Source organism: Myotis davidii, unplaced genomic scaffold (assembly GCF_000327345.1).
Source record: "Myotis davidii unplaced genomic scaffold, ASM32734v1 scaffold539, whole genome shotgun sequence".
Lineage (NCBI taxonomy): Eukaryota > Metazoa > Chordata > Mammalia > Chiroptera > Vespertilionidae > Myotis > Myotis davidii.
In genome coordinates, this window is record NW_006290028.1 from 1,904,418 (window position 1) to 1,928,908 (window position 24,491).

General features: G+C 51.6%; 2 protein-coding genes across 2 annotated transcripts in view; both read left to right on the top strand.

The window, feature by feature from the left end:
* The window catches only part of BEND5 (BEN domain containing 5), a 33,105-nt gene extending 31,083 nt beyond the window's left edge, over positions 1-2,022 (top strand). The window contains exon 6 of the mRNA XM_015563300.1: positions 1,494-2,022. Coding sequence (XP_015418786.1) covers positions 1,494-1,651 — 158 coding nt within the window. The 3' untranslated portion in view covers positions 1,652-2,022. The remainder of the gene's footprint in view (positions 1-1,493) is intronic.
* The window catches only part of AGBL4 (ATP/GTP binding protein-like 4), a 646,044-nt gene that overhangs the window by 482,397 nt on the left and 139,156 nt on the right, over positions 1-24,491 (top strand). The gene's annotated exons all lie outside the window — the stretch shown is intronic.

Here is a 24,491-nt window from a genome sequence, read left to right on the forward strand (position 1 = left end):
AGCAGTGGATTCTGCCCATCCCTCCTGCCTTCCTCCAGGCCTCAGGCCCCTCTCCTGTACGTGCAGGGTTAGCACCGGGCAGCCTCTGTGATCCCCCCCCAGCCTTGACGTTCTGCTTCTCTAAGGATAACCTGCTGTGGGCTGGCCTGGCACACAAATCTTATGTACCCTCCATAGCCATTCCTTAGGATTGGGTGGTCATTCCTGGCCTATAGGTGAGGTAGCTTAAGCTCCAGGAAGTTAAAAGTCTATCCTATGATGACATACCTAGTGGCACATTCCCCAGCCCTCTTATGTCCAGAATTTTTATGTCCCCTCCAGTTTTGCTGGAGAAACATTCATTCATTAATTTAACAGATACGTACTTAATCTTGCCTTGTGCCAAGCACTATGCTAGGTGCTGGGAATGAACAGACATATATACGTAAAATAATTGTAACAACCCATACGGTGCAGTGTTCCTTACAGTTTGAAGAAGGTTTGCAAAAAGTTTATCTCAGATGCCTCCAGGCAGCCTTAAAAAAAGACACGTGGTGTGTTGTCCTGGTTTGGGAGAGGAGGATCTGGCTAATGACTGGCACCAGGTCCCCAAGCCTTCCTTCATCTCAGCAGATGGCAGACTCAGTGAAGTGTCTGTGCTCAGCCTCGTGTCAGTCACACAGTGAGACGCCACCTCACACCCGCCACGTTATCAAAACCTTAGCAACTGACCACGTCCAGTGGAAAGCATGGGGACAACCAGTCCCGCACACACTGCTGGGAGTGTCCATCAGCAGAACCGCTTTGGGACACAGCTGGCTGGGCATCGCCTAGTGAAGCTGAGTGTGCGCAGACCCTGACACAGCAGCCCCTCTCCCGGGCCATCCTGGGGAACCTCCAGCACAGGTGCCCCGAAACAGTGCCAGGGGGTTCGCAGTCGCAAAACCCTGGAAGCCACCCAGGTACCCACTGGCCGTGAACTGCAGCGCAGGCTGTGGAATAGTCACACAGTAGGGCACCACTCTCCAAGGGAAACGGATGACCTGCAGCTTACATTTGAAATGGGTCCATTTCAAATCTTTAATATTGAGGGGGGGAAAGGAAGTCAGATTCTAGAGAGTATGGGCACACTTAAAATAAGTAAAACAAAACAAAAAACTGGGGAAAGTAAACAATACTTTCTTTAAGGATGTATGCGTGTGTGTTAACATTAAAAGGAAAAGAAAAGCAGGAGATTGGTTACCTCTAGTGAGGACGGGAGAGGGCCTGAGGGGGAGGGGCACTGGGGGCTTCAGAGGGAAGCTGGGGAGAAGGCACATGGGTGTTTTATCATTATTTTTAAAGGGTACATTTCCTGCATATGGGTTTTGTATGAAAATTTGAAAATATCGCTGTGCCAGGTAAGTGAGTTGGTATTTGGGAAATGTCAGGAATCACATCCCCCTCCCCGCTCCGAAGATTTGCCTGGAGTTCACCATTAATCCTCGGCCTTCCTGTTTCTTTCCCCTGTCCAGAGTGTTTATACGACAGAATAGCACAAGAGACTGTGGACGAAACGGAAATTGCACAGAGACTCTCCAAAGTCAACAAGTACATCTGTGAGAAGATCATGGATATCAATAAATCCTGTAAAAATGAAGAGCGAAGGGAAGCAAAATACAATTTGCAATAAACTTTGGATTTTTCATAAAGCCTTCTCGTTTTCCTTGTGCGGCATGTGATTTGCGGGCCACAGCGCCGTCCGGATCAGACCCATCGCGCCCGGTGGCGCGTGGCAGGGAGCCAGTGGGGTTCCGGGGTCGCGGCTTGTGCTGAACTTGGACCTCCCACTTCAAAGCAGGCGGATGGATGTGCTGAGCCTCGGGCATGCCGGCACCGGAGTTGTTCCGGGGATGGGAAAGCGTCTTTCCGGCGGGGGATGGAGTGTCTCTGACCTGCCTGTCACCTGACCCAGAATGCAAACTGATATTTTTACCATTCAAGGACTTTTATCTCTGTTTCTCTATTTTGTTCTATAATAAAGCTCATTAATTCTTTGATGTAGATCCTCATTATCCTCATTTATTTAAGGGTATTAAGTGTACAGTAGAGGCGACCAGTGTTTGAGGGCGGAACATTCAGGCCGGAGGAGGGAGAATTCATAAGGGATGTGCTGCCGACTACAGCTGCGAAGGGCTGTCTCAAAAGCAGATTGCTTTCTCCCGCTTCAAAGGACAGAGCCAGGACCGGTCGCCTTTCTCACTCAAGGTGACCAGAGATGCGGCTTCTGGATAATTTGAGTGGACTCGGGGTGGTGATGTTAGATGTGGTCCAGGGTTGCCGTCGGGAAGTCGGGGGCAGGTCACCTGCTCTCAGTTTGTTTCTCTTGTGTCTCAAGTGGTCTTTCATGTTACATAGTTTTTATCTCATTCAGTAGCTGAGTCTCCAAGGTGCCTGGTGTGCAATCTGACAAACCACCTTTGATCTCCCTGCTGATTGCACTTTCCTCTCTGTGATGCCTGTGAAGTCAGCTTGGTACATTGGCAGCGGCAAGGGTTTGGGCTGAGCACCTGGGCTCCAAACCTCGCCCCCCAGCCCCGTGCTCTGGTTTTAACCTCACCTCTTCTCTTTCATAAGGAGTGATATCTACCTTGCAGGGTTGCCATAAGGAATATATATGGCCAATAAATGTTGGCGATCATTATTTTTTTTAAAATTTCTGGTTATTGGCTTTTAGGCATTGGTTGGAAAATGTTGGCTCTCATTTCTCTAATGGGTTACCCACTAGACCAGTGGTCGGCAAACTGCGGCTTTTGTGGAAGAGCCACACTCAAGGGGCCGCAGTTTGCCGACCACTGCACTAGACCATTAAACCATTGGTGGTCTGTAAGCAAAAGCTCAGGTTCCTTTATTTAAGGATATTCAGTGTAAGTGGAGGTGACCAGTGTCCTTTGAGGGCATAAGAAGGGAGGTGGCTGCCTCTGAGGAATTTTATTCTAATAAATAAAATAATCCTTTATAATGTGAAATACTGTACACTCGCTAATAGGATATAGATGTGAATTTCCTTTATTGGTATTTTCCTAGCTCTCCCCAAACTAGCAATGTGATCTCGGACCCATCACTTAACTTCTCAGAGTCCTTATCAGTGCAATGAGGAAAACAATGCCTTTGGCACAGGCTGTGTGGATAATTAATAGTAATAATGGCAGCGACTATGGATATTAACTATGTGCCAGAACTTTCCTAAATGTTTGCCGTAGGTTCCTCATTGCATGAGGTCAGTAAGGTTAAGGGCAGTCGTGTTCAATAAATTCTTGCTATTAGATGTGCTCATTTTAATGGCATGGAGTGGCTTGGGCATGTGTAGTACGGAATGCATGAGGGACTGGAAAAGGATTCGTCGTAATGGAGCTCATCCCTTCTCCCCCACTTCCCGCCCCCCCCCACCCCAAAGCAGGGCAAAGGCACAAACACCAGACAGCTGTGCACTTCTCTGCAGAGACTACTACAGTGGATACCTCTTCATAGGTGCTTATAGATGGGTGGGGGAAATAGCCTGGGAATCTATGTTTAAAAACTGCTACGACATAAGTGACAGTGCTCTGTGTAATGTATGATGCACATGTTGGGGAGAGAACAGGGCTGTGAAAGGTGTTGAGACCTGAGTTCGGATGCTGACTTTACCACTCCTGGGAAGATTGCCTGACCTCTCCGGGGCTTGTTTCTTCTAAAGTGGAAATAAGGATCCATAACTGAGAGCTGTCGTGGGGAGGGATCCAGGTGGCCCCTGGAGAAAGGGCTCTGTAAGTCTCTACAAGCCACGCAGTCAGCGAACCTCAGCGTATGAGGCAGGATAAAATCAGAAGTGGGCATGGCCAGGAAGCACCCGAGAGCGGGGACGTTTGACGCGCTGGCTACTGAGAGGTTTCTGAGCATCCGCTGTGTACCTGGCACCCTGCTACTGTTACATGAGGGCAAGGCCATCGCTCTTAAACCCACACAAATGAGGAAATGGGCAGAGTTAGCATTGGAGCTGTGTCAGAATCCAAGTCTGTGCAATATCTGCCCTTTTCACTCTTCCCCAAAAGATGTGTGGACATTATGGTCTGCGCTGAGAATCTAGCCCAGCGGTTCTCAACCTGTGGGTCGCGACCCCTTTGGCGGTCGAACGACCCTTTCACAGGGGTCGCCTAAGACCATCCTGCATATCAGATATGTACATTACGATTCATAACAATAGCAACATTACAGTTACGAAGTAGCAACGAAAATAATTTTGTGGTTGGGTCACAACATGAGGAACTATATTTAAAGGGCCAGAAGGTTGAGAACCACTGCTCTAGCCCTGTCAACTCAGGTATGTTCAGGAGAGACCCCGCCTAAGTAATCAGTCAATGGAAATTATTCCCGTTAATTGAAGCCATTTGGAGGAACTGGGAATTGCACTAATTAGGAGGGTCATAGTTTATTACATTCACAGAACTCAAGTGGTTTTTGTGTTAGACGAGGGTTTCCTAAACTTGCCCAATCTTAAGAATTTGCTGAGGAGCTTAAAATACAGATTCCTGGGCTCTGGTTTGGAGAGCTCCTTTCAGTAGGTGGGAGATGGAGCTGGGAAACTGTATTTCAGTACAAGGGCCGCTGTTGAGCAAGACCAGTCTCGCAGAAGTCCTGCTTTAATGAAGGCACAGGAGTGATCCCAAAGTGAGACAACGTGCTCCCCATAGCGTGCCTGAGGACACCTGAAATTGAGCATAAATTCTCTCAAAGAGCTGAGGGTCTGCCTAAACCTCACTGAGAGCCCACTGCGTGCTGCTCGGTTGGACATGATGCGGAAGGTGGCTTCCAGCCCGGGCACCCATGATTTCCCCTCACTTTCACCCTTTGATTCTTTCTCTCCATCCCTTTCCTTTGGTGCCAGTGAGCTGTGGGGGACGGCACGGTCACTACTGAGCCGGCAGGGCCTGAACCAATGAGGCTGGGCACTGTCTTCAGAAGCCCTGGCAGCAAGTCCCCTGGCCTAGATGAAACACGAAGATGCGGCTTGTTTGTATTTTCTGGCTGAGGAAAGTGTGTTAGTGACTGTTATGTGCCTATGGGTTTCTTGGATACATTTCTAAATGATGCCATTTTTTGTAATGGCAAAGGAAAACACTTTATAGAAATTTGGGGGAAGTAGAGGAAGCATTCCAGATTGCACTGCTGCAAGCACTGTGCTGTGCCTCTTCTAGTCTTCCCAGGGTGCGGATGTGTACTGTATGTGCCTGGGATCATAGCATACAGCAGGTTTCTGTCCTTTCCTTTCCATTTAACATGCTTTCCTGTTGCTCCGGGAAATTATGGCCCCAGTTCCATCTACTCAGTGGACGGACATTGAGCTACAACCAGTAAACATCTGGCCAGCTGTGTGGCTGACCCACAGGGCTGCCCGTTCGTGAAAGGCCGCGCAGCACACTTTGGTCTAGCACGCGTGGTAGAGCAAGCTTGGTTTAGGAGGTCATTGCATGAGAGTCCAATTCCCAACTCCAGCACCTTCTACCTCCCTTAGAGTGACTCACTTTATCTTTCTGAACGCCATCTTCTTCATCTGAAAAACAGAAAAAATAATGTCCAATTGTGGAGGACTGAGAATGTAATTAAAGGGCCGCAGGGAGAGTGGGTAAATGGACAGCAACCTACCTCTCCTCTCCCCTCCCCTCTTTTCTCTTCCTCCCCTCCCCTCCCCTCTCCCTGTGCCCATTCAATCTTCATCTGAGTGTACTCCTATCTTGTGTCTGACCTGCTCTGACCTTGACTTTCATACCTGCCTTTGGCCGTCCAGACACTTTATGCTCATCCATAGTGCCCAGTACTCATAGGCCTTTCCCTGTGCACACAGACCTCAGCCCCCACCTCTGCCACCCAACTGGCCCATTTGCCTTCCTAGAATTTTTAGGTTGTTGTTGAATATTTTTGTTTTCAGTTTTTTCATATATATATAATCATTTTCTTAGGGTTGTTTTACCTGGATCAAAAGGAATGACATTTTTACATTTTTTTGATGCACATACTAGTAATGGGTGTGACCATGTTTACATTATTTTGCCGACTTAGGTGAAACCAGTGCCTCATTATATTTTCTTTGATTATTTCCAAGACTACACATCTCTCTCCAGAGTTTGGTTTATTGGAAACAAACAAAAAAAATAATAGCTTAACCTACAAGCATCTCCAGTAGAATCCATTTCATTTTCTGTGTTTAGTTTTGTCTGAATCAACGTGTTTACTCTGGGCATATAATTTTCACTTTGGTGTCTGCAAATAGATACTGTTATCACGTCTTTTGAAGGGATTGGTCAGTTTCTGCCAAGCAGCTTCAGAGGCTCATGGAAGCTAAGGGTCAGTAGTGAACTTATGTATGGGTCCTGTGCCCACATCTCTCTCCACTGGCTTCCAGGCCATGCTTCCCTACCTCCAGGCGTGGGAATTCATCCTCCTACCCAGGAGTCCATGCGGTCACTGCCATTACTAAGATGCTGTCTCCCAGAGCACCCCTGAGACTTCTCTGATCTTTCAGGTCTCTCCATTGAAGCTATGCAGAGCCCTTGGCAGAGTTGAACGTGGCAGTCATGTCTCTGCACTGACTAATAAGTAGGTCAAGTTCTGTTTTATTGTTTCTCACATGAGGGATGCTGCTCAGGAAAGAGTTGAGACCCTGGATTGATTGATTTGAGAGAGGAAAGGGGAGAGAGAGAGAGAGAGATTTCTTGCTCCACTTATTTATGCATTCACTGGTTGCTTCTTGTATGTCTCTGGACTGGGATCAAACCCACAACCTTGGCGTATCAGGACGACATTCTAACCAACTAAGCTACCCGGCCAGGGCCAGAGACTCTGGACTAAGACAGCTCTGTGTTTAAATGCTGACTGCCACTTACTAATATGTGACCTTGAACAAGTTCTTAACCTCTCAGCTTTAGTTTTCTCATTTAAAAATGAGAATATGATACCTCTCTCGCCAGGTTGCATCAGGAACTATTGAGTATGATGTGAATAGAGCGCCAAGGCGTTCAGTGTCTTCATTCCCCGGCCCTGAGAACTCTGACTGGGTGGTTGCTCTTTCATAGATGGGTCCCTATGAGGTGGGGCTCAGGACTGGACATGCCTCCAGGAAGGGCCTGGCCAGCCCTAATGAGGGCAGGTTGTTACCTCTTACTCCTTGGCGGCACATGGCCTAGCCTTGCATGACTCCTTGGCGGCACATGGCCTAGCCTTGCATGAGCATCTGTAGTGGTAGAATGATCTCACGTCAAGTTCATGGTCACCAAAGCCCACGGTCCTATTGAGCTAGTAGTTCGTGCTCCCTCTTCTTGGCTCACAGTACTTGTCCCTTTAGGTCACTGTGTTTTAAGAGAAAGAGCATAGATTTGAAGCCAGAGAAATTCACATCAAATTCAGATCCTGACTTCACTGTGTACTAGAGAGGAAACGTTGCACAGTCCTGGTCACCTGGTCTGTTGTGCAGTGCACGGTGATCACACTGGCCAACTGAGCCAGACCTGCAGCTACCGCAGTCCCAGGCCTGGGCTTCAGCAAAAGTGTTTTGGGTTTTTTTGTTCCCTTTTCCTTCCCCTTTTCATTCTAACAGTCTTTATACCCCTTCGCACCTCCATTGTGTGTCTTTAATATATTTCCTAAATGAAACACAGAGCTTTGCATTTATCTCTGTTCCATTTCATCGTATTGGTTTCAGCCCAACATTCCAGCTGGTTGAGATCTTCTTTTCCATTTGTGTTTAAAATATAAAACAAAATCTGAGGAAAGCCAAAAAAAAAAGAGCCAAGAGCCACAATCTCAAGAGCCAAGCCCAACTGCACGTTCACTCCTGGGTGCCCCTCCTGTCTTTCCGTGGGTCTGTCCCTCCCCTCTCTGTTCATGGCAGCCGGCCAGCCTTCCATTGCTTTGTCTCTGTAACACTGTAGGTAGGGCAAGTATCTCCTCTCAGCGGCCTGATTTGTGTGGCTGCCATTTTCATGCCTCCCCAGCACGGGGCCATGGTTACCTTATTATCTCCTCACTACGTGTTTTGTTGTCTATTTTCTTGATATTAGAGATAATGTTGCCATGATCCTCGATCGTTGTTTGTTTCTTAGAGAAAATTCCCGGTAGCGAGCTAATTGGGTTAAAGGACAAGAGCATTGTTATAGTCCTTTACATGTGTTGTTACATTGCTTTCCAAAAAGTGAGTTCCTGTCTCCAGCAGGGTAGATGAGCAGGTGCCATTTCCCCACACCCTCACCAGTATTTGGAATTTGTAAAGAAGGTTGGCAAATGAGCTAAGGATACAGAAGTGCTTTTTCAACTTCTTCCAGTGTGAATTGTCTGTGTAGTCATTTGGGTATTTGAGATCCTTATGGAATTTTATATCATGATACAACCTTCCTCTCAGTTTTATAGGATAAATATGATCTTTTATATCTTCACCAAGTTACCACTCATAATGCTTAGTTCAGTGAGAAGGAAAGCCATGTGGTCCTCCACTAGAGACCCACTTGCACTCACTAACTAGCCTCCTCTGAGCTGGGTCGTTCGAGGCGCTAGACCACTCCATCCTGCGTGACCAGGGAAGGCTCAGAGACATGACCTCTGAGCCCATGCCTGACAGATGAAGAGCGTTGTGAGCTGATCGCTTGTCTGTCGGCCTACTCCCCTCCATTCATCTTCCACATGCAGCACATCTACTGTGCCCAGCACTCCGGGGGCCAGGGACTCTGGGGAGTCACACCTCGAGTGGCCCCAGACCCTGTGCTCTGTCCTGCATTCCACAGGACGCCCTCTCAGCCACTGCTGACCAGTACCCCTGCACGCCAGTCACTTGTCTAAACACCTGAGACACAAAGGAAAACACAGAGAAATTAAATTCTAGTGGAGGTGGGTGGGATGGGCAGGAAGACAAACAGAAGACGTGATCGTTAAGAAGGTTGTAGAACCCTCCTCTTCTCGGCGGGGTTCGGGTGTGCGGTCCCAGTCCCTGTAATGTACAGAGGCAGAGGGAGAGGGCTCCAGCCCCCTGGGTGTCATGTCTTCTGTGCTGACGGTTGCCAGTCCGCCAAAAAAAAAAAGAAGAAGGTTGTAGAAAAAAGGAGGAGAGCTGGTGAGACAGTCTGAGTGCAGGGGAGGCTGCATTCAGAGGCAGGGAGGCTGGCAGCATGAGGTCGGAAGCCCTCCCGGAGGGGCCCCTGTCGCAGAGCCTGGTATCCAAGGAGACACAGATGTGGACATTACTTTTAAATTACTATTTATTAAACACTTACTATGTACTGGACACTCCTTATTATTTATTTCTCACACAACCCTGCAGGGAAGATTACTGTTCTCATTCCCATTTCACAGACAAGGAATCTGAGAGTAACTTGTCCCAGATGGCACAGCCATGACCAGGAGCCAGGACTGGCACCACAGCCTCAGTGGCTCCATTGCCTGGTGTCCTAAGGACTGTGCTATAAGCTCCCATAGAAATCTTCCTGACACAGGTGTTTCCTCCAGCTAAACCTTCCATGCCGCCACCTCCCTGTGACCTTGTACTTCTGTCCCTCCTGTTCTCCCTCCCTCCCAGGTGCTCCCTGCCAGCCTGGGCTGGGGACCCCTCTCCTGGCCCCAGAGCACCGGCTGCTGTGAGCAACCTGTGCAGCAGTCCAGCTGGGAGAGCCCAGGGCCACTGTGGCCGGGGCAGCAGCTCGTCTGTGCAGCCCCCATGCACTGGGCCACGTGGGGGAACTCGGCCCTTGGAGGCGTGGCAGAGACGGGAGATGGAAGGTCCGGAGAGGGTGGCACATTGCAGCCTGACGTTTTCTCTGCATCAGCTCTTCCCTGAGCACTTCCCTGATGCCCTGGACACAGCATGGTGTGAAGTTAGAGCAGTGGTTCTCAACCTTCCTAATGCCGCAACCCTTTAATACAGTTCCTCATGTTGTGGTGACCCCCAATTTCATTGTTACAAAGTGAACATAATTAAAGCTTAGTGATTAATCACAAAACAATATGTAATTATATATGTTTTCCGATGGTCTAAGGCGACCCTTGTGAAAGGGTCGTTGGACCACCAAAGGGGTCGCGACCCACAGGTTGCGAACCGCCTACTTAGAGAGTGTGGCTTCAAACCTTTCCTCCACTGCTTCTCAGTAGCATGACCTTGGCAGAGTTACTCAACCTTCTGAGTCCTCATGTGTCAGGCATGTGTCAGCCATGCAGCCAGAATAGGGGTGCTGGTGTTTCAGGACTGGTGCATAAAGGGCTGCACATGGCAGGCGGTGGGGTGCTCAGACACGGCCTTCCCTGTCAGCAGAGGGGTGCTGAGCATTTAGCCAGGAGCACCCCGCCACACCTGTGTGGGACCTTGGGCCTGTCCCTTCCTTTCTAGAGTCTCTGTTTTCTCAGTTATAACACACATGTGACCGTGCCTGTCCCACTCACTGACTTCTGCAAGCTGGCGTGGCCCTGACAGCAGCCCCCCTGGCCCAGGCAGGTTTGCAGTCAGCAGGCACTCCAGCTGGGAGGCACTTCCCTCCAGGGTTCCTGCTCCCCTGCCCCTCCCGCTGTGAGGGAGCAGATGTCAGCCTCTGATACATTCTTTCCCCAAACTGGTGGGAAGCCCCTGGCCCTGGGTATGAAAAGTAAGAGCCACCACTAAGAGGCAGTCCTTGCAGGCAGGAGGGAGACTGGAGTTCTTTCCAGTGGGTCTTTAAATTATTTTTATTTTGCTGACTGGTGCACTTTTCTGAGCTAAGGAGCTTGAGGGAGATGGTTATAGGCCATTTAAAGAGAAAGCCTCATTGTCTCCACCCTCTTGGAGGAGGAAGAGATTTAACCCTTTGCAGCCCAGCCTGCTGCTGCCTTCCCCAGGGCCCAGGAGGGCAGGTGGACTTTGCAGGGTGGGGCTGCCCCTTCAGGGAGCCTGGCCCAAGGCCAAGTGCACCCGCCCAGACTTCCAGTGTTGGCCAATCAAAGGCACAGCTGGAGAGAAACCAAGGCCAGTTTGGGAGGTGGGTTGGGTCCCCCCCCCCCACCGCCATTTTAATTTATGATTATAAGGTGGCTTGGTTTCTTTCCCTCCTTCTTTTTTTGCGTGTGTGGTTTTGTTGTTGTTGTCGTTGTTTTTAGTTTTTAAGATTGAGCTTTTGATACAGACTTTTTTGCTCAGAGTGAGAAGGGCAGCCAACAGCTGCTGGTGCCTCCTGGGGCCCTTTACTCGGCCCAGGATCAGGGTGGCTTCCCCTTAGCTTTGTGGAGCGCCTCCTGTTTGTCCGCATCCACACTGAAGACGTCCTGCTTGAATCACCAAAGGAGTGTTTAGGAGTTGGTGTTACTGTATTTATTTCTTCTGGTGAGGACACTGCAGGCCAGAGAGGTTAGAGTTTTTGCACAGGGTCACACAGCTAGTAAGCAGGAGGGTCAGGATTCAAGTCCAGGCCCTTCTGAGACCACGCCCACTGCTCTTTTATCACAGCCTCCATGCCGTCCAGTACTCACCACCCACGGGGGCCAGCTGGCCAGACTGCACGGGGTGGCAAAGCCCAGGAGTGCTCCTCCGCCCTGGCTGGAGTCCAGCCATGTTCACGTTCATGGGTCCCTGGTAAAGCACCAAGGGGTGGTAGAAAGAGTGGAAGCACATGTCCAACAACAGCAGGATAATTACACACACACACACACACACACTCACACACACACACATACACACACACACACAGACTTTCTTCATAGAGCGAAATACCATACAGCAAAATAAATGAACCAGAGCTATGTGCCTCAGCATAAATCAATCTCAAAAGCTTAACATGGAGTCAAAAAAGCAAGTGGTGGAATGGATCTCAGAGTGTGAGACAATGTATGCAAAAATCTTAAAATAAGCAAAGCAACACTATGGATTGTTCATGTACAGATGTGCCCGGTATGAAAACTTGGCAGGCAGCAGACAGCCCGGCTCTGGGACAGCCCTTCTCAGGGTGGGCTGGGGAAGAGTGCCACAGAGACTTCTGTATAGTTTTAATATTTAAGACAAACAAGCAAAAACGAGAGCAGAAGAAACAAGCAAAAGCAAAACAGTCCCGCCAAGCTATGCCTGGGAGGGTCACGGTGGTGGGGTTCCCTGTACCTCAGATGCAAACTCAGCCCCGTGGCTCCAATGAATCCCCCCACAGGTTCTTGGGAGGATCCAGAGAGAGGTGCCTCGAAGGCTGCAAAACATTGAAGGCTTGTAAACTGAGGCCACCCACTCTGTGCTCTTTGCTGTCTGTCTTCCTGACTACTCGTGACTTCCTTGAGGGCAGGGACAGGTTTGAAATCACCTCTTGACCACAGTCCAAGCTCAGGAAACGCTGGTGTCTCTGGGCCAGAGCTCCGCATCTACAGAGTCTAGACAGGAGCACCTTCTCCCCAGCCCTCCCGCTGCCTCTGCGTCCAGGGACTGTCTGGATGAAAGGTCTTCACCCCTGTGGACTCGTAACACTCATTGCCCAGCACAGTGTCAGGTCCTTCAGGAGAGAAAGGCCCAGAGGAAGGCTGTCTGGGTCCTGTGGGTGCCATGAAGGGGTGACAGTTGGAGCCCCCCAGCCCCTCTGCCTCCACTCCCATTCCCCTTCGGAGCTGAGCATTGGGGGCTGGGGCAAAGGCGGGTCAGTGACCCAGCCTGGTGAACGACTTCCCTGAACTGAGTCCCCAAAGCCCTTTAGGATCCTGCATGGACCTGTGAGATGGTTGCCACCCCTCCTCTAGGAAGATGAGGATGCTGAGGCTGGAATGGCAATAACGGGCAGAATCAGAACCCCAATCCAAACCGGTGCTCTTCTCTGCGGACCGAGCTGTCTCCACGTGCTGGGAAGGCAGCGCTGTCCCTGGAGAAGCCATGTATGGCAACACGATGCACCCCCACTCCCGTAATTCAGTCAACGGGTGGCTGTGGCAGGGACGGGAGTGGGATAATCACGTTTCCCAGCCGACCAGAGTGGCTGCCACTCAGAGGTCCCTTTGTATTTTGAACGTGTAGTCTCTAATTAGACTTTGCCTTAATTGCAAGATTTCCATACGCCGCGTGACTGCGGCGCTCTCTGTCTGGGGATAAACACGTCCATCAAGTGAGAAGCACATTGTGGCTGTCGCCGTGGCCCCGTCATCCGCTCGCCTGTTCCCCATGGTTCCTCTGAGGATGCAGCCGAACCCTCCCCCGCGAAAGTGCTCTGGGGCCCACATTTTAATCAAAAGTGTACCTGCCTCTAGGAAAGAGAGCAGGGGCGCAGCTCAGAAGTGATTAAATTTAATAACCAAAAGACCAGAAAAAGTCTATTTTGCAATGCATAATTTCACTACATTTTTATTTATTTCATCCCGTGGCCACATTCTGTATGCTGTATGGGGACACTTTATTAAAAATGCCATTTATTTTAACAGCAGCAAAAAGGGAAACCCCCCCCCCCCCCACTGTGTTAAAGGCATTTGTGGTTATTAAATTACTCTTGAGTGGAGGAATGCCTGTCTCCAAATTTACTCTGAAGTATTTCAATAAAACAATCTCAAATGTTTATTCACTCAGCAAATACTCACCCAAAGCCCTTCTGGGCCAAGTGCTGTGCCAGCACAGGGATGATGAGATGGAGCTGCCGAGTCCCCTCACTGCCTCCTAGGAGCTCGTGAGCAGGGGACAGGGGGCGCCACACAGTCATCCCAGGGCAGAGCACAGTGCCCAGGAGCTATTCAAGCAGTTTTTGTTTAAGAAATATATATGAATGAATGAATGAATGAATGAATGTAGACCGAACTGTGGGAGCGCACAGAGCTAGGACTGACATCAGGTGGGAGACTGCAGAGACATGAAAGGGTTGATGAATCTTCCTTGATTGTCCTAGAGGAGGTGAATGTGGAGCCCATTCTCAGGTGAGGACTGGGGTCAGGGGCACAGGCGTTACAAGTAGAGGGATGGGGTGAGTGAGGTGTCTCCCTGCAGATGTCTGCATAGCTGCCACCTCTTCCTCCAGACCTTTGCCCACATCTCTCTCATCAGAAACACGCCTCCTGTCCACCTGCCCAGAGAGCCCACACATCATGCCCACCCCACAGCAATTCCTAGTCCTCTTCTGCTATGTTATTTTCCCCTGCCCTGATATATTGATTGGAATACTAGAGACCTGGTGCATGATATTTGTGCACAGGTGGGGTCCTTGGGCCAGGCCAATCAGGGCTGGGACAGAGAGGAGGCGATGGTCGCCAGTCCAGGCATGGAAGGAATGGATGCCGGACTCTGCTGCCACCATCATCGGCCCCCTGCCACCGTACAGTTCCCCGGCCTCCCCCTCCTCCTTTCCTTGCCACTGCACTGTCACCGTGGTGGGTGGGTGGTGGGCCGATTAGGGCCTGCAGGCTAGGGGGGAGGGATGGGGCATGAGAGGTTGGCTGCCAGCCCCAAGGAGAGAGCCAGCTCTCACCCCACGCCGGGAAAGGGGCCGCATCTGCCACCACCCATCTCCGGTTCCCCGTCCCAGCCTGGGGACCAGCCCCAATCAGGGGATTGGAGCCTGCTGGCCGCGGGGAGGAACCACGGAAGGTTGACTGGCCAGGGGAGATTGACTGTGGGAGCGCACTGACCACCAGGGGGCAGCTGCTGTGTTTAGTGTCTGCCCCCTGGTGGTCAGTGTGTGTCATAGCAACTGTTCATTCCAGTCATTCTGGTCGTTCTGGTCACTTAGGCTTTTATATATATAGATTGTCTTACCACTGCCACTAGCTAAGATGTCAGCTTCATAGGCACAATGACTAGAAGAGTGCTGAGCATGCAACAGAGGCTCACGAGTGGATAAGTGGTTGGGGAAGTAAGTGGGTGAGGGACTAAAAATGCTCAGTGATTTCTCGGTAGAAAAATAGAATTCAGTGCAAGGTCAGGAGTGCAGGGTGTGAGTGAGGTGTTGAGAGACAAGGCTGTGGGATGGCTAGGGCCAGGCCCCCAGGCATGCAGGCCTCATGTGCCGGCTAACGAGCTGGACTTTGCTCTAAGGTAACAACGGAGTCATTGAAGGATGTTGAGCCCAGGCATGATATGTTTAAATTTGTGTTTCAGAAGAACCATGTTGGTGGAATTGTGGCTATGAATGGGAGGGTGAGGCTGGAATTAGGGAAAATGGTCAGGAGGCCAGTTGAATAGTTTGCAAGAAATGGGGAGACCATAACAAAGCAGGGGTGGGGGTGTGTGGAAATGAAGGGGTGGGCCAGACAGGTCAAAATAGAAAGGTGTTTCTGGGGTAAAGCCACCATGATTTGCTGATTAGAGGGGGAGGAGGACTGAGCAGGTGAACGGTGATGTCATTCAATGGGAGGGGACTAGGGCTTTGTCCCCCCTGGGGACACTGTGGCACCTGTTCTAATAGGAATCCATGACTGAACATGAATCATTTTGCTTAAAGACAACATCCCAATGTGGGTCTCATGTTTTGGGGCCCTGTTGAGCCCTAGAAATGTAGTTGGCAGGATTATCTGTTGATGAAATAAGACAGGCCTGCTGGTGAGATGCCACACAGAATCTGCCCATCTCTACCCACTGCTCATGCCAAGATGTCCAGCTTTAGTCCCTCCTTCCCTTAAAGATAGACATGGGAATGGACTTTTAGTTCAGAATAAGTAGGCATGAGTCCCACCTCTGTGGTGAGCCAGCCTTAGGTAGGATTGTTCAATCGCCCTGTGCCTCAGTTTCATCAACTGTAAAATGGGAATACTGATGCCATCTGGCTGGCAGTGTTGTAGTGAAGATCTAGTTGTTGAAGGGCTGCCAGCAAGTCAGTAAACTGAAAAGGGCCATTCATGGGAGAATGCAGGGAATGCCCCAGATGAGCAGGGGAGTGGCCGGCAGGTCCCAGACCAGGAGGAGGTGCTGCTGGTGAGGTCGGTTACAGAGCAGTTCTGTGCCCAGCCTCTTCCTCAGGGTCTGTCTCACAGACAGGGTCTGTCAAACAGATCAGTCAAGCTGCATTAAGTTAACGCCACAGACTCTTCAGATGTCCCCTCCATCCAGGCCCTGTCTGAGCCTTCAAGAGGACTGGGCTTTCCGACCCACAGAGCACTGCTGGGGCATATTACTGGGAAAGCCTAGCTCTCAGAGAAGCTCACCATTCCCCTCATCTGTGTGCTCACAGCCTCCCCGCTCCAGGCGCCCTGAGCTGCTCCAGGCTCTCCCCACCCCAACCCTGCTCCCCTCACCACCTAATCCTTCCCAGCACCGACAGACTCCCCCAGCGCCCTGACTGCTTTGCAGAGCATCCCTCCATGGTCCTCCCACTGAAGCCTGGCTGTCCCTGAGGTTGGTGCTGCCCCTTGCACTCTGCCCATCCCTTTCTTCTGGTCTCTGTTCACTGCATGTGCCATCTTTGCCAGGAGACTGCTGAGTGCTGGCTGACCTATGTGTGCCTTGTCTGGGAGCCATCTCTCAGAGAATTTCATTTGTTTTTGTGTCTGTCCCACCCACCAGACAAGGACTCCTCAAGGACAGTGACTGCGTCTTACTTGCCACGTCCCATGCCCAGCATGGCATGCCCTGGGCATCCGAGTGCCCCTGTGTGGTGGAGTTGGGTGCTCAGCTGCAGTTTCTGCTGAGTGAGGGCACTGTGCCTGAAAATGACCGAGTTCTCAGCCAGCCGGGCGCTCGGGCCAGGCTGCAGGGAGGACGCCTCTGCAGGGCTCTGGGCAATGCTGTCTCCCAGGGCCGCCGTCTTAGTCTCTCGTGTGCGCTCCTGTGTTAACCCCGTTCATGGGGGCCACAGCCATGTAATTGGATTGAGAAGACACTGACAAGGTCAATTTGACAATTTCATTAATCTTATATTAAATACGGGCCCTGAGCTGCAGCCAGCCTCGCTGTGTGCTGGCCCCAGACGTGCCTGGCATATTCTCAGCTCACGCGCCTCCTCCAGGCCCCACGTGACTGTCCCAGAGGTGCCCGCAGCTCCTGGGTGCTTCCTCGTGCCAGGCCCGGTGCTAGACATGCCCCTAACCACCCAGCCCAGCCCACAGGGGTAAAGGATCCCGGCCGACATTTAGTGCTGCACATGGTTATTACTGTACTACTACTACTACTACTATTAAGTTAAACAGCCTCCAGGCTAGGAATTAACACCTCATTTTGCTAAAGTGGAAACTGAGTCCGGGAAAGGACAAATGATGTGCTCAGGGGTGAACTCATGGGACAAAGAGCAGCAAACAGTGGGCCTGAACTATTAGAAAAGGGCCAGGTCTGGGGGCCTAGCCCCTGCCTCTCAGGGGCAGTGTGAGAACCGCAGGTGATGATCAAAAGGGAGGCAGTGATGGAGAGGGAGTCGCCTAGATGGAGGCTGGGTGAGTGTGCAGAGAGGGAGGTGGTCCAGAAAGATGAGGCTGAGGCTTTGGGGAGCCATGGAAAGGGGTCCAGCCAGTGGTCTTATCACCCAATTTGCATTTTAGAGCAGCAGTCACCAACCTTTTGGACCTCACAGACCACCCGCGGACCGTGAACCACTGGTTGGCGACCTCTGTTTTAGAGCCTCCATTCTGGTTTCACTGTGGAGGCAGGGATGTCCTTAGTAAACTGCGTCAGGAATGCAGGCAAGAGGAAACAGGGGCCCTTAGGAACTGTGGGGATGGGAGCAGGGAAGGGCCAGCGAGGGATGCCAGGGTGGAGGGCCGATGACTCAGGCAAAGGCATGGCTTGCTGTGGGGCTAGGGGAGCTGGGGAGAAGCAGCCAACACTGGGAGCACCAGCCCCATGCTGGGGAGGGGGGCGGTGGCAATTGCTGGTAGAATTAGTGGGAATGGGCAGAGTGTCAAATGAGACCTTCCTGACACCACCATGCCCGGTGCTTGTCTCCATGACTATAATCGGGCAAGCTGCCTTCAACACAAAGGTTAGTGGCTTCCCTCTAAGACGGTGGTTCTCAACCTTTCTAATGCCACGACCCTTTAATACAGTTCCTTATGTTGTGGTGACCCCCAATTTAATTGTTACAAATTGAACATAATTAAAGCATAGTGATTAATCACAAAAACAATATGTAATTATATATGTGTTTTCTGATGGTCTTAGGCGACCCCTGGGAAAGGGTCGTTCAACCCCCAAAGGGGTCGCAACCCACAGGTTGAGAACCACTGCTCTAAGGCCAGGGACGCTGGCACCCACAGACTCGCAAAGAGCAGCAAACAGTGGGCACAAGGGAACTCACAGACTCCCTAGAGGCCCGGAAGGCTATCCGAGTACTCAGCCAGTTTGCTATGATGTCACGCAAGTCTGAGCCTGTCTCATCTCCAACATGCAGCCTTCTCCAGCATCTCTAAACCTCAAGACTCTCCTCCTTTACTGATCCCTGCTCACCCACCACCCCCCAGGAGTGCGGCCCAGCCTTTGTCACCTTCCAGTCAATAGACACTGTGGATGCTGGCAGTGGATCAGGTCTGTGCTGGGCCCTGGGGTCACCCAGGGTCGGGCGTTGGAGGACCTTCAGTCAGAACTGAGCAGTAGGTGCAGACAGACAAACAAGGACACACAGTCTCAAAGAGGAGCGAGGGAAGATTCTGTGTGAGAGGTTGTTCATCAGGGAAGCCCTCCTGGAGGAGGTGAGGTTTGTGCTGGACCTTAAAGGATGCACAGGGGCTCCATAGGTAGGCCAGTGGGAAGGTGAATTTGGCCATCTCTTGAGAACTGCCTGTGTCCTAATCTCTGGTTATAAGATTCCTAAGGGAGTGGGAGGACCCAGTCTTTCTCCTTTTTGCATCTTCCCAGGTCGGGGCCTGGAGCACCGTGTGTAAGGTGTGAAAGTGTGTTGAATGGAAAGTTCCTGGACTCCCAGCCCCACACCGAAGAGAGCAGGGATGGAGAGAGAATGTATGGAGGTTTCCCAGGAGAGACCCTTGAACCCCATCTGACCGGTGTCTCCCCTGCTGGGAACCTTCCATGGCTCCCTGCCACCTGAGGACCAAGCCCAGCCTCTTAGCTCCATGGGCAGAACCTGGTACCTGGCCTCTGAGCAGCCACCCACCAGCCTGTTCCCTCAAGCTCACCTTCTTCCCCAACCGCAATGCCCGCGTCTTCGGGTCCTGCATTTCCTGGGACAGCTCCGGACAGTCCCCCGCTTCAGGCCTTTGTCTGCTTCCTCTGCGTGGAAGGTGTGTCTCATCGGGTGAACGCATCCTCCATGTCACTGTCACCTACGGCAGGAAGTCCTTCCCCAAGCTTTTGGGGTCCAGAGCCCCGCACAGTCCCTGCCGCACCCCATGTGGCACCTTTATGAAGGGGTCTCGGCACTTCTCCCTCTGACGCAGGGACACTGTTCATTGTGGTGGCATTTGTTGGTCACTGGAGGCTGAGCGGTGCAGGGTAAAGGTGCGGCCTCTCCATTCAGACCGCCATTGTTGGGGACTTGAATCCTGGCTTCACTATCTATGAGCTGTGTGACCTTGGGGGAGTTATTTAACCTCTCTGTGCCTCTGATTCCTCACCTGTAAAATGGGATAATAATAATGAGACCTATTTCACCGAGTTGCTACAAAAATTAAAGTAGTTAATTATGCAAAGCTCTTAGAAGAATGCCTGGCAGGTAGCAAACACTTCTACAGGTTAGCTATTGCTTTTGTTGCTTTTTAAGTTCAAAAGCAATGAAGTGCAATGCAAAAAGCAAGGGGGTGGGGGGGGGGCGCCAAAGTTTAAAAGAAATAGCACCACTACTCAAATAACAGGTTAGTAGATGTCGTTCCAGTTTTCTAATCAATGTGTTTGTATGCCTGCTACGTACACACCCCCACAAAATTCATACACACAAATGTGACAGCCTCTGTTGGAGCTTGCTCTTCTCACTTGACAACATGTACAAATGTTTTCATAAACAGGCAGTATTTTTATCTGTCTCTGCAGCCAGGGAGGCTCACTCAGAGCCCAGTCCAGAATAGGCGTTTCATGGAACTTTGTGGAAGGAGAGGAGAGAGGGCACAGGTGGCCTTGAGCTGGGGAAGCCAGAGAGGGGAAGGGGCTTCCTTGCGCTCATTCAGGGGGAGGAGATGAGGGCCAGCTTGGTGCCTTTTTCTTCAGGCGACCAGTGGGCACCCTTCTTTTCTTCACTCTACCCCCACAGTCCTCCTGGCCTCAGGTCAGGCTCCCTGACTCAAGGCCTGACTGCAGCCTGGGCAGGGGCAGCCTTCTCGCCCTGGTCCTGCTGGGCCTTGCGGCCTCCTCCTGGCCCGGGTGTGCTGGAAAGGCGGGAGCAAGCACCCCCCAGATTGGGTGTCAGACAGGGAGGCTGAGGGAGGCAGAGGAAGGCACCCGGTGGGGAAATCAGCAGTGAATTTACTTTCTGTGTCCCCAGGTGATGGCAGGTTACTCTCAAGGACAGAAGAGTTGGGAGGCTCATCTTCCTAAGAGAAGGGAGAGGCTTTAGTTCAGCCCTTCTATCTGTCCCCACTCAGTGACCGAGGTCCTCTGAAAGTGAGGCTCTAAGCATGGCCTCCCTGCCTGGTAACCCCAGAGGGCCCCACTGCTGGCAGAATGAAGGTCCCCTTGTTAGGACAGGCCTCCTCTTTTGGGATCCTTCCCCCAAACCCTCCCAACCATTGCCCTTTCTGTCACCCCACTGTGCCTCTGGATCTTTGCATGTGCTGTGCCCTTTGCCTGAGGTGGCCTTGCCTGTGTCCAAGCCCTCTGGCTTCTCGGGACCATCTGCTCCTCTTACCCAGAGCATCTGTCCCTCTGCAGGGCCCCTGTAGCCCTTGTCCACAGCCCACCTGCACTTAGCACCTCACACAACCTTTCTACCCCTAACCATCAGTGCACTCGGCACATTCACAGAAGAAGCCCATTCATGAAGAGGCCCCAGTCCCCTGAACAGAGGCCGATTGTATGGAAAATGCCTGGTGTGGGCTCAAGAATCCAGGCAGTTTTCCCAGGAGGCAGCCTTTGAGCAGATGTGGGTTCTTTATCCAGGAGTCTGGAAAATCCCATGTTACCCTGGAAAAGCCCTTTATCTCTCTTTGAGCCTCAGTTTCCACATCTGAAAAAATGGCAGTGGTGCTGCCCACATCACAGGGTTAAGTGAGCAAATGTTCAGGAAGCGCTTAACACATAGAAAATGCTCCGCCGATGCTCTCTCCCTGCCCTGAGAACGATGCTCTCAGAATCACCAAGAAAAATATTTACAGGAGCCAAAAAGTGACCCCAAGCTCACGTGGGACAACAGTAATCACCCCCAGCTGGACATGTGAGGGCCCAAGGCCCTTGCTTGAACACCGCCTGGGGGTCTCTGCCAGACTCTGGGCCAGGCCCCCCACACTGGCAGCACCCCTGGGCAGCTGCAGATAAACGCCCAACTTCTGGTCTGGGGGAGCCAGGGCCTCTGCAGCGATGGACTTAACTATGAGAGACATGCCAAGCTCCAGGGAGTTCCCGCTGAGGAAGATCAGTCTTTGTCACCCGCTGTTGTATAATTAAAGAGGTATTTCAGCAGGGCACTGGGATGTGCTTTCTGGGCGACGACACCACAGCGTGTACTGATTGGCCCAGCACATGGCAGGGTCTCGGCTGAGGCTTCCTCTCTGTCCCTTGGCCATGCCCGTCCTGCAGCCATTGGGGTCCCACGTCTGCTCAGTGCCAGTGAAGTTCTCACTAGGCCAGGGGCTGTGTCTTCCGGCAAGCTCAGGGCAGGAGGGAGCGGGGAGATGATGGCTGCTCTCCCAGCTGGGTGCTTCGTCCCAGGACAACCTCAGCCATGTGGCCAGGTGCTTCCCCTGCTCCCCCTGAGTGAGTGTCCAGGTGGCCGAGGCTGACCCCGCAGTGTGGCCGCCGGGGTCCAGTTCCCGGGTGCTTTCCTGTGGCTGCTGACTAGGGGACTGCATTCAAGTAAGAACTCGACTCAGAGGTGGGAGAGCTTGGATACAGTGGCTTCACTCATTCATCGACCCATCTGTTTATTCAATACTCTCTGCACTTACTTAACAAATATTTACTGAGTTGCTATAGTGTTCCTGGCCTGTCCTGAATGCTTAATATGAAAAGGAAAGTGTAAGAGTCACCATCCCTGTCGGACTAGAGCTTAGATTCTAGTGGAGGGGCACAGACGAAAACGCAAACGGACAAATAGAAACATGTGATGACTCGTGTTTTAAAGGAAAGTGGGGTACAGGATCCGTGGGGGAAGGATGCTCCTAGGAAGGTGACCAGGACACTCTCCTCTAAGAAGCTGGCATTTGAGCACAGACCTGAGTGAAGTGGGAAAGCCGTCCCTGGGGATCCGGAGGGCGGGGCCGGGGGCAGGAGGTGCTCAGGTGTCCTGTGGAAGCAGGTGCTGGGGTGCAGGAGCGGATGCGGGAGCCAAGCAACGATGGGAAGCGAAAGGAGATGAGACTGGCCCTGCCGCTGGGACCAGGAGCAGGGTTTCAAATTCATTCCAAGTGTGAGGGGAAGCCGCTGAAGGATTTTGTGCAGGAAACTGACATGATCAAACTTCTGTCCTGTGAAAATCACTCAATTCCCAGGTGGGAAAGACAGTGTAAGGGAAGAGGGTGGAAGCGGGAAGAGCAGCCAGGAGGGGCCTGCAGTAACTCTGCAAAGATGACAGTCTCGGACTCCAGGGTGGAGGTGCTGAGAAGTGGCCACACTGGAGATCCATCCTGAAGGAAGAGGGAGAGCCGATGGGTTCGGTGAGCAGCTGTGGGAGATGAGGAGGGTGACTCCTAGGCTTCAGCCTGAGCAACTGGAAGAGTGGAGTGGCCCTGAATTGTGATGGAGTGTAACCTGGGAGAGACAAGCTTTGGAGGAAAAAACAGGGACTCTCTCAGGCAGGTCTGGGTGCTGCTAGCCTTGGAGGGCAGATGTTGGGCACGCAGTTGGATATAGAGTCTATGGGGCCAGAGAAGAGATTGGGACTGAAGACATACACTGGGAAGTCACCAATGGGTAGAAGATATTCAAACCCATGAGATGGATGAGAATCGCCAGTGGGGTAGGTGTAGCTACTGAAGAGGTCCCAGAACTAATCCCTGAGGCCAGTGTGACCTTGGGTGAGTCCCCACCTCTCAGCCTCGCCTTAGTGAAGATGGTAGTAGCTCACAGAGCTGCTGAGGGACACAAGTGAGCAAGAACGGGGAGCTCTGGGAATTATAGGTGATGTGTCCCAGTTACAATAGACCAGCTGCCCTAAGTGCTCAACCCCTCCCTGGGGTAGTGCCCTTCCCTCTGCTTCCATCTCTTCCCCTCCCCACCCCAAGTCTAAACAAAACATCCAGGCCTGGTGTTCTAGTTCACTTAGGGTCTGCTTTCTCCTTCCCACAGAAACAACTCATTTGACACAAGCAGCACTTCACAGTTTACAAAGCCATTTTACTGTCTAGACCCCACTTAATCATCATAATGAGGCTCAGAAAGGCTCCACAGCCTGTCCGAGTTCATACAGCCAGAGTGGCTTAGCTACTATCCAGATCCATCCCCAGCATCTGACTCGTGTCCTGATCCCTAGGCCTGCCCCCAGGGGCCTCCCTGCTTGGACTCCTTGGCAGACTGTCTGCTGGGCAGAAAACCTCCACAGAGACGTGAGCCCCAAGTGGGCCCCTAGGAAGTTTTGCCAGGTCTGGCTGCTTAGGGTTCCAGGTTGGCCACTGGAACCAGCCATGCAGGTGGGGTGGGCCTAGGAGCAGTCCTCACAGGTGTGCCTCACTGGTCCCGAAGCCAGGTGGGCTGCTGTGGCCCCTCGCAGGGGAGCAGACACCATGCCCAGGAGGGGGCCTCTGCTTTTCCCCCAGCCAAGCACTGCCCAGAAGGAGCGGTTCTCTGTCTGAATTCCTGTAGCCATGGTATTGGCTGCCTCCCCTGCTCAGAGGCCTCAGGCCAGCAGCTTTCCAGGGGTGTGTGTGTTCATGGTCCCGGGAGAGTGGGAGAGGAGCTCTCAAGGGTGAAGACTTGGAGACTGGGGGCATGCCAGGGCTCCAAGCCAGGGCAGCGCCCGCTCTGCCCAGGCTTCCCCTTGGCTTCCTGTCAGTGCCCTGAGGCCAGCCTGGTGACCACAGAATCACCGTAGGGCCCCAGCACCAGGTCCACACAAGTCACCAAGTCCCTCTGTGCTTCCACTTTCTCACTTTTCTCTCTGAAGTAAACAATTAGCCATCGAGTATACTGCATAGTCACAGCTTTGAAGCATTGTAATACCTATGATCTGAACTTATGCTAAAAGCAATCCAGGATTAGGCAAGACAGATATTATTCTCTCCAGTTTATAGATGAAGAAACTAAGACCCAAAATGAGACAGGGTCGACACTCCACCACTTAGCCACACTGGCTGGGCAAACTGTCCATTTGCTTACACCATTAATGTGCTTATGTTATGATTGTAGCTCTGTAATATGTTTTAACCTCTAAGAGGTTAAAGATCTCCTTTTATCATAGAGTATCTTAATTTCATCATTTATTTCTTCAGATAAACCTCAGAATGCTTTATTTTCAGGATTAATTCTAAATAAAATCTATTCATCAGTTTGGGAATTAACACTATCCAGTCTTCCTCTATGAAAA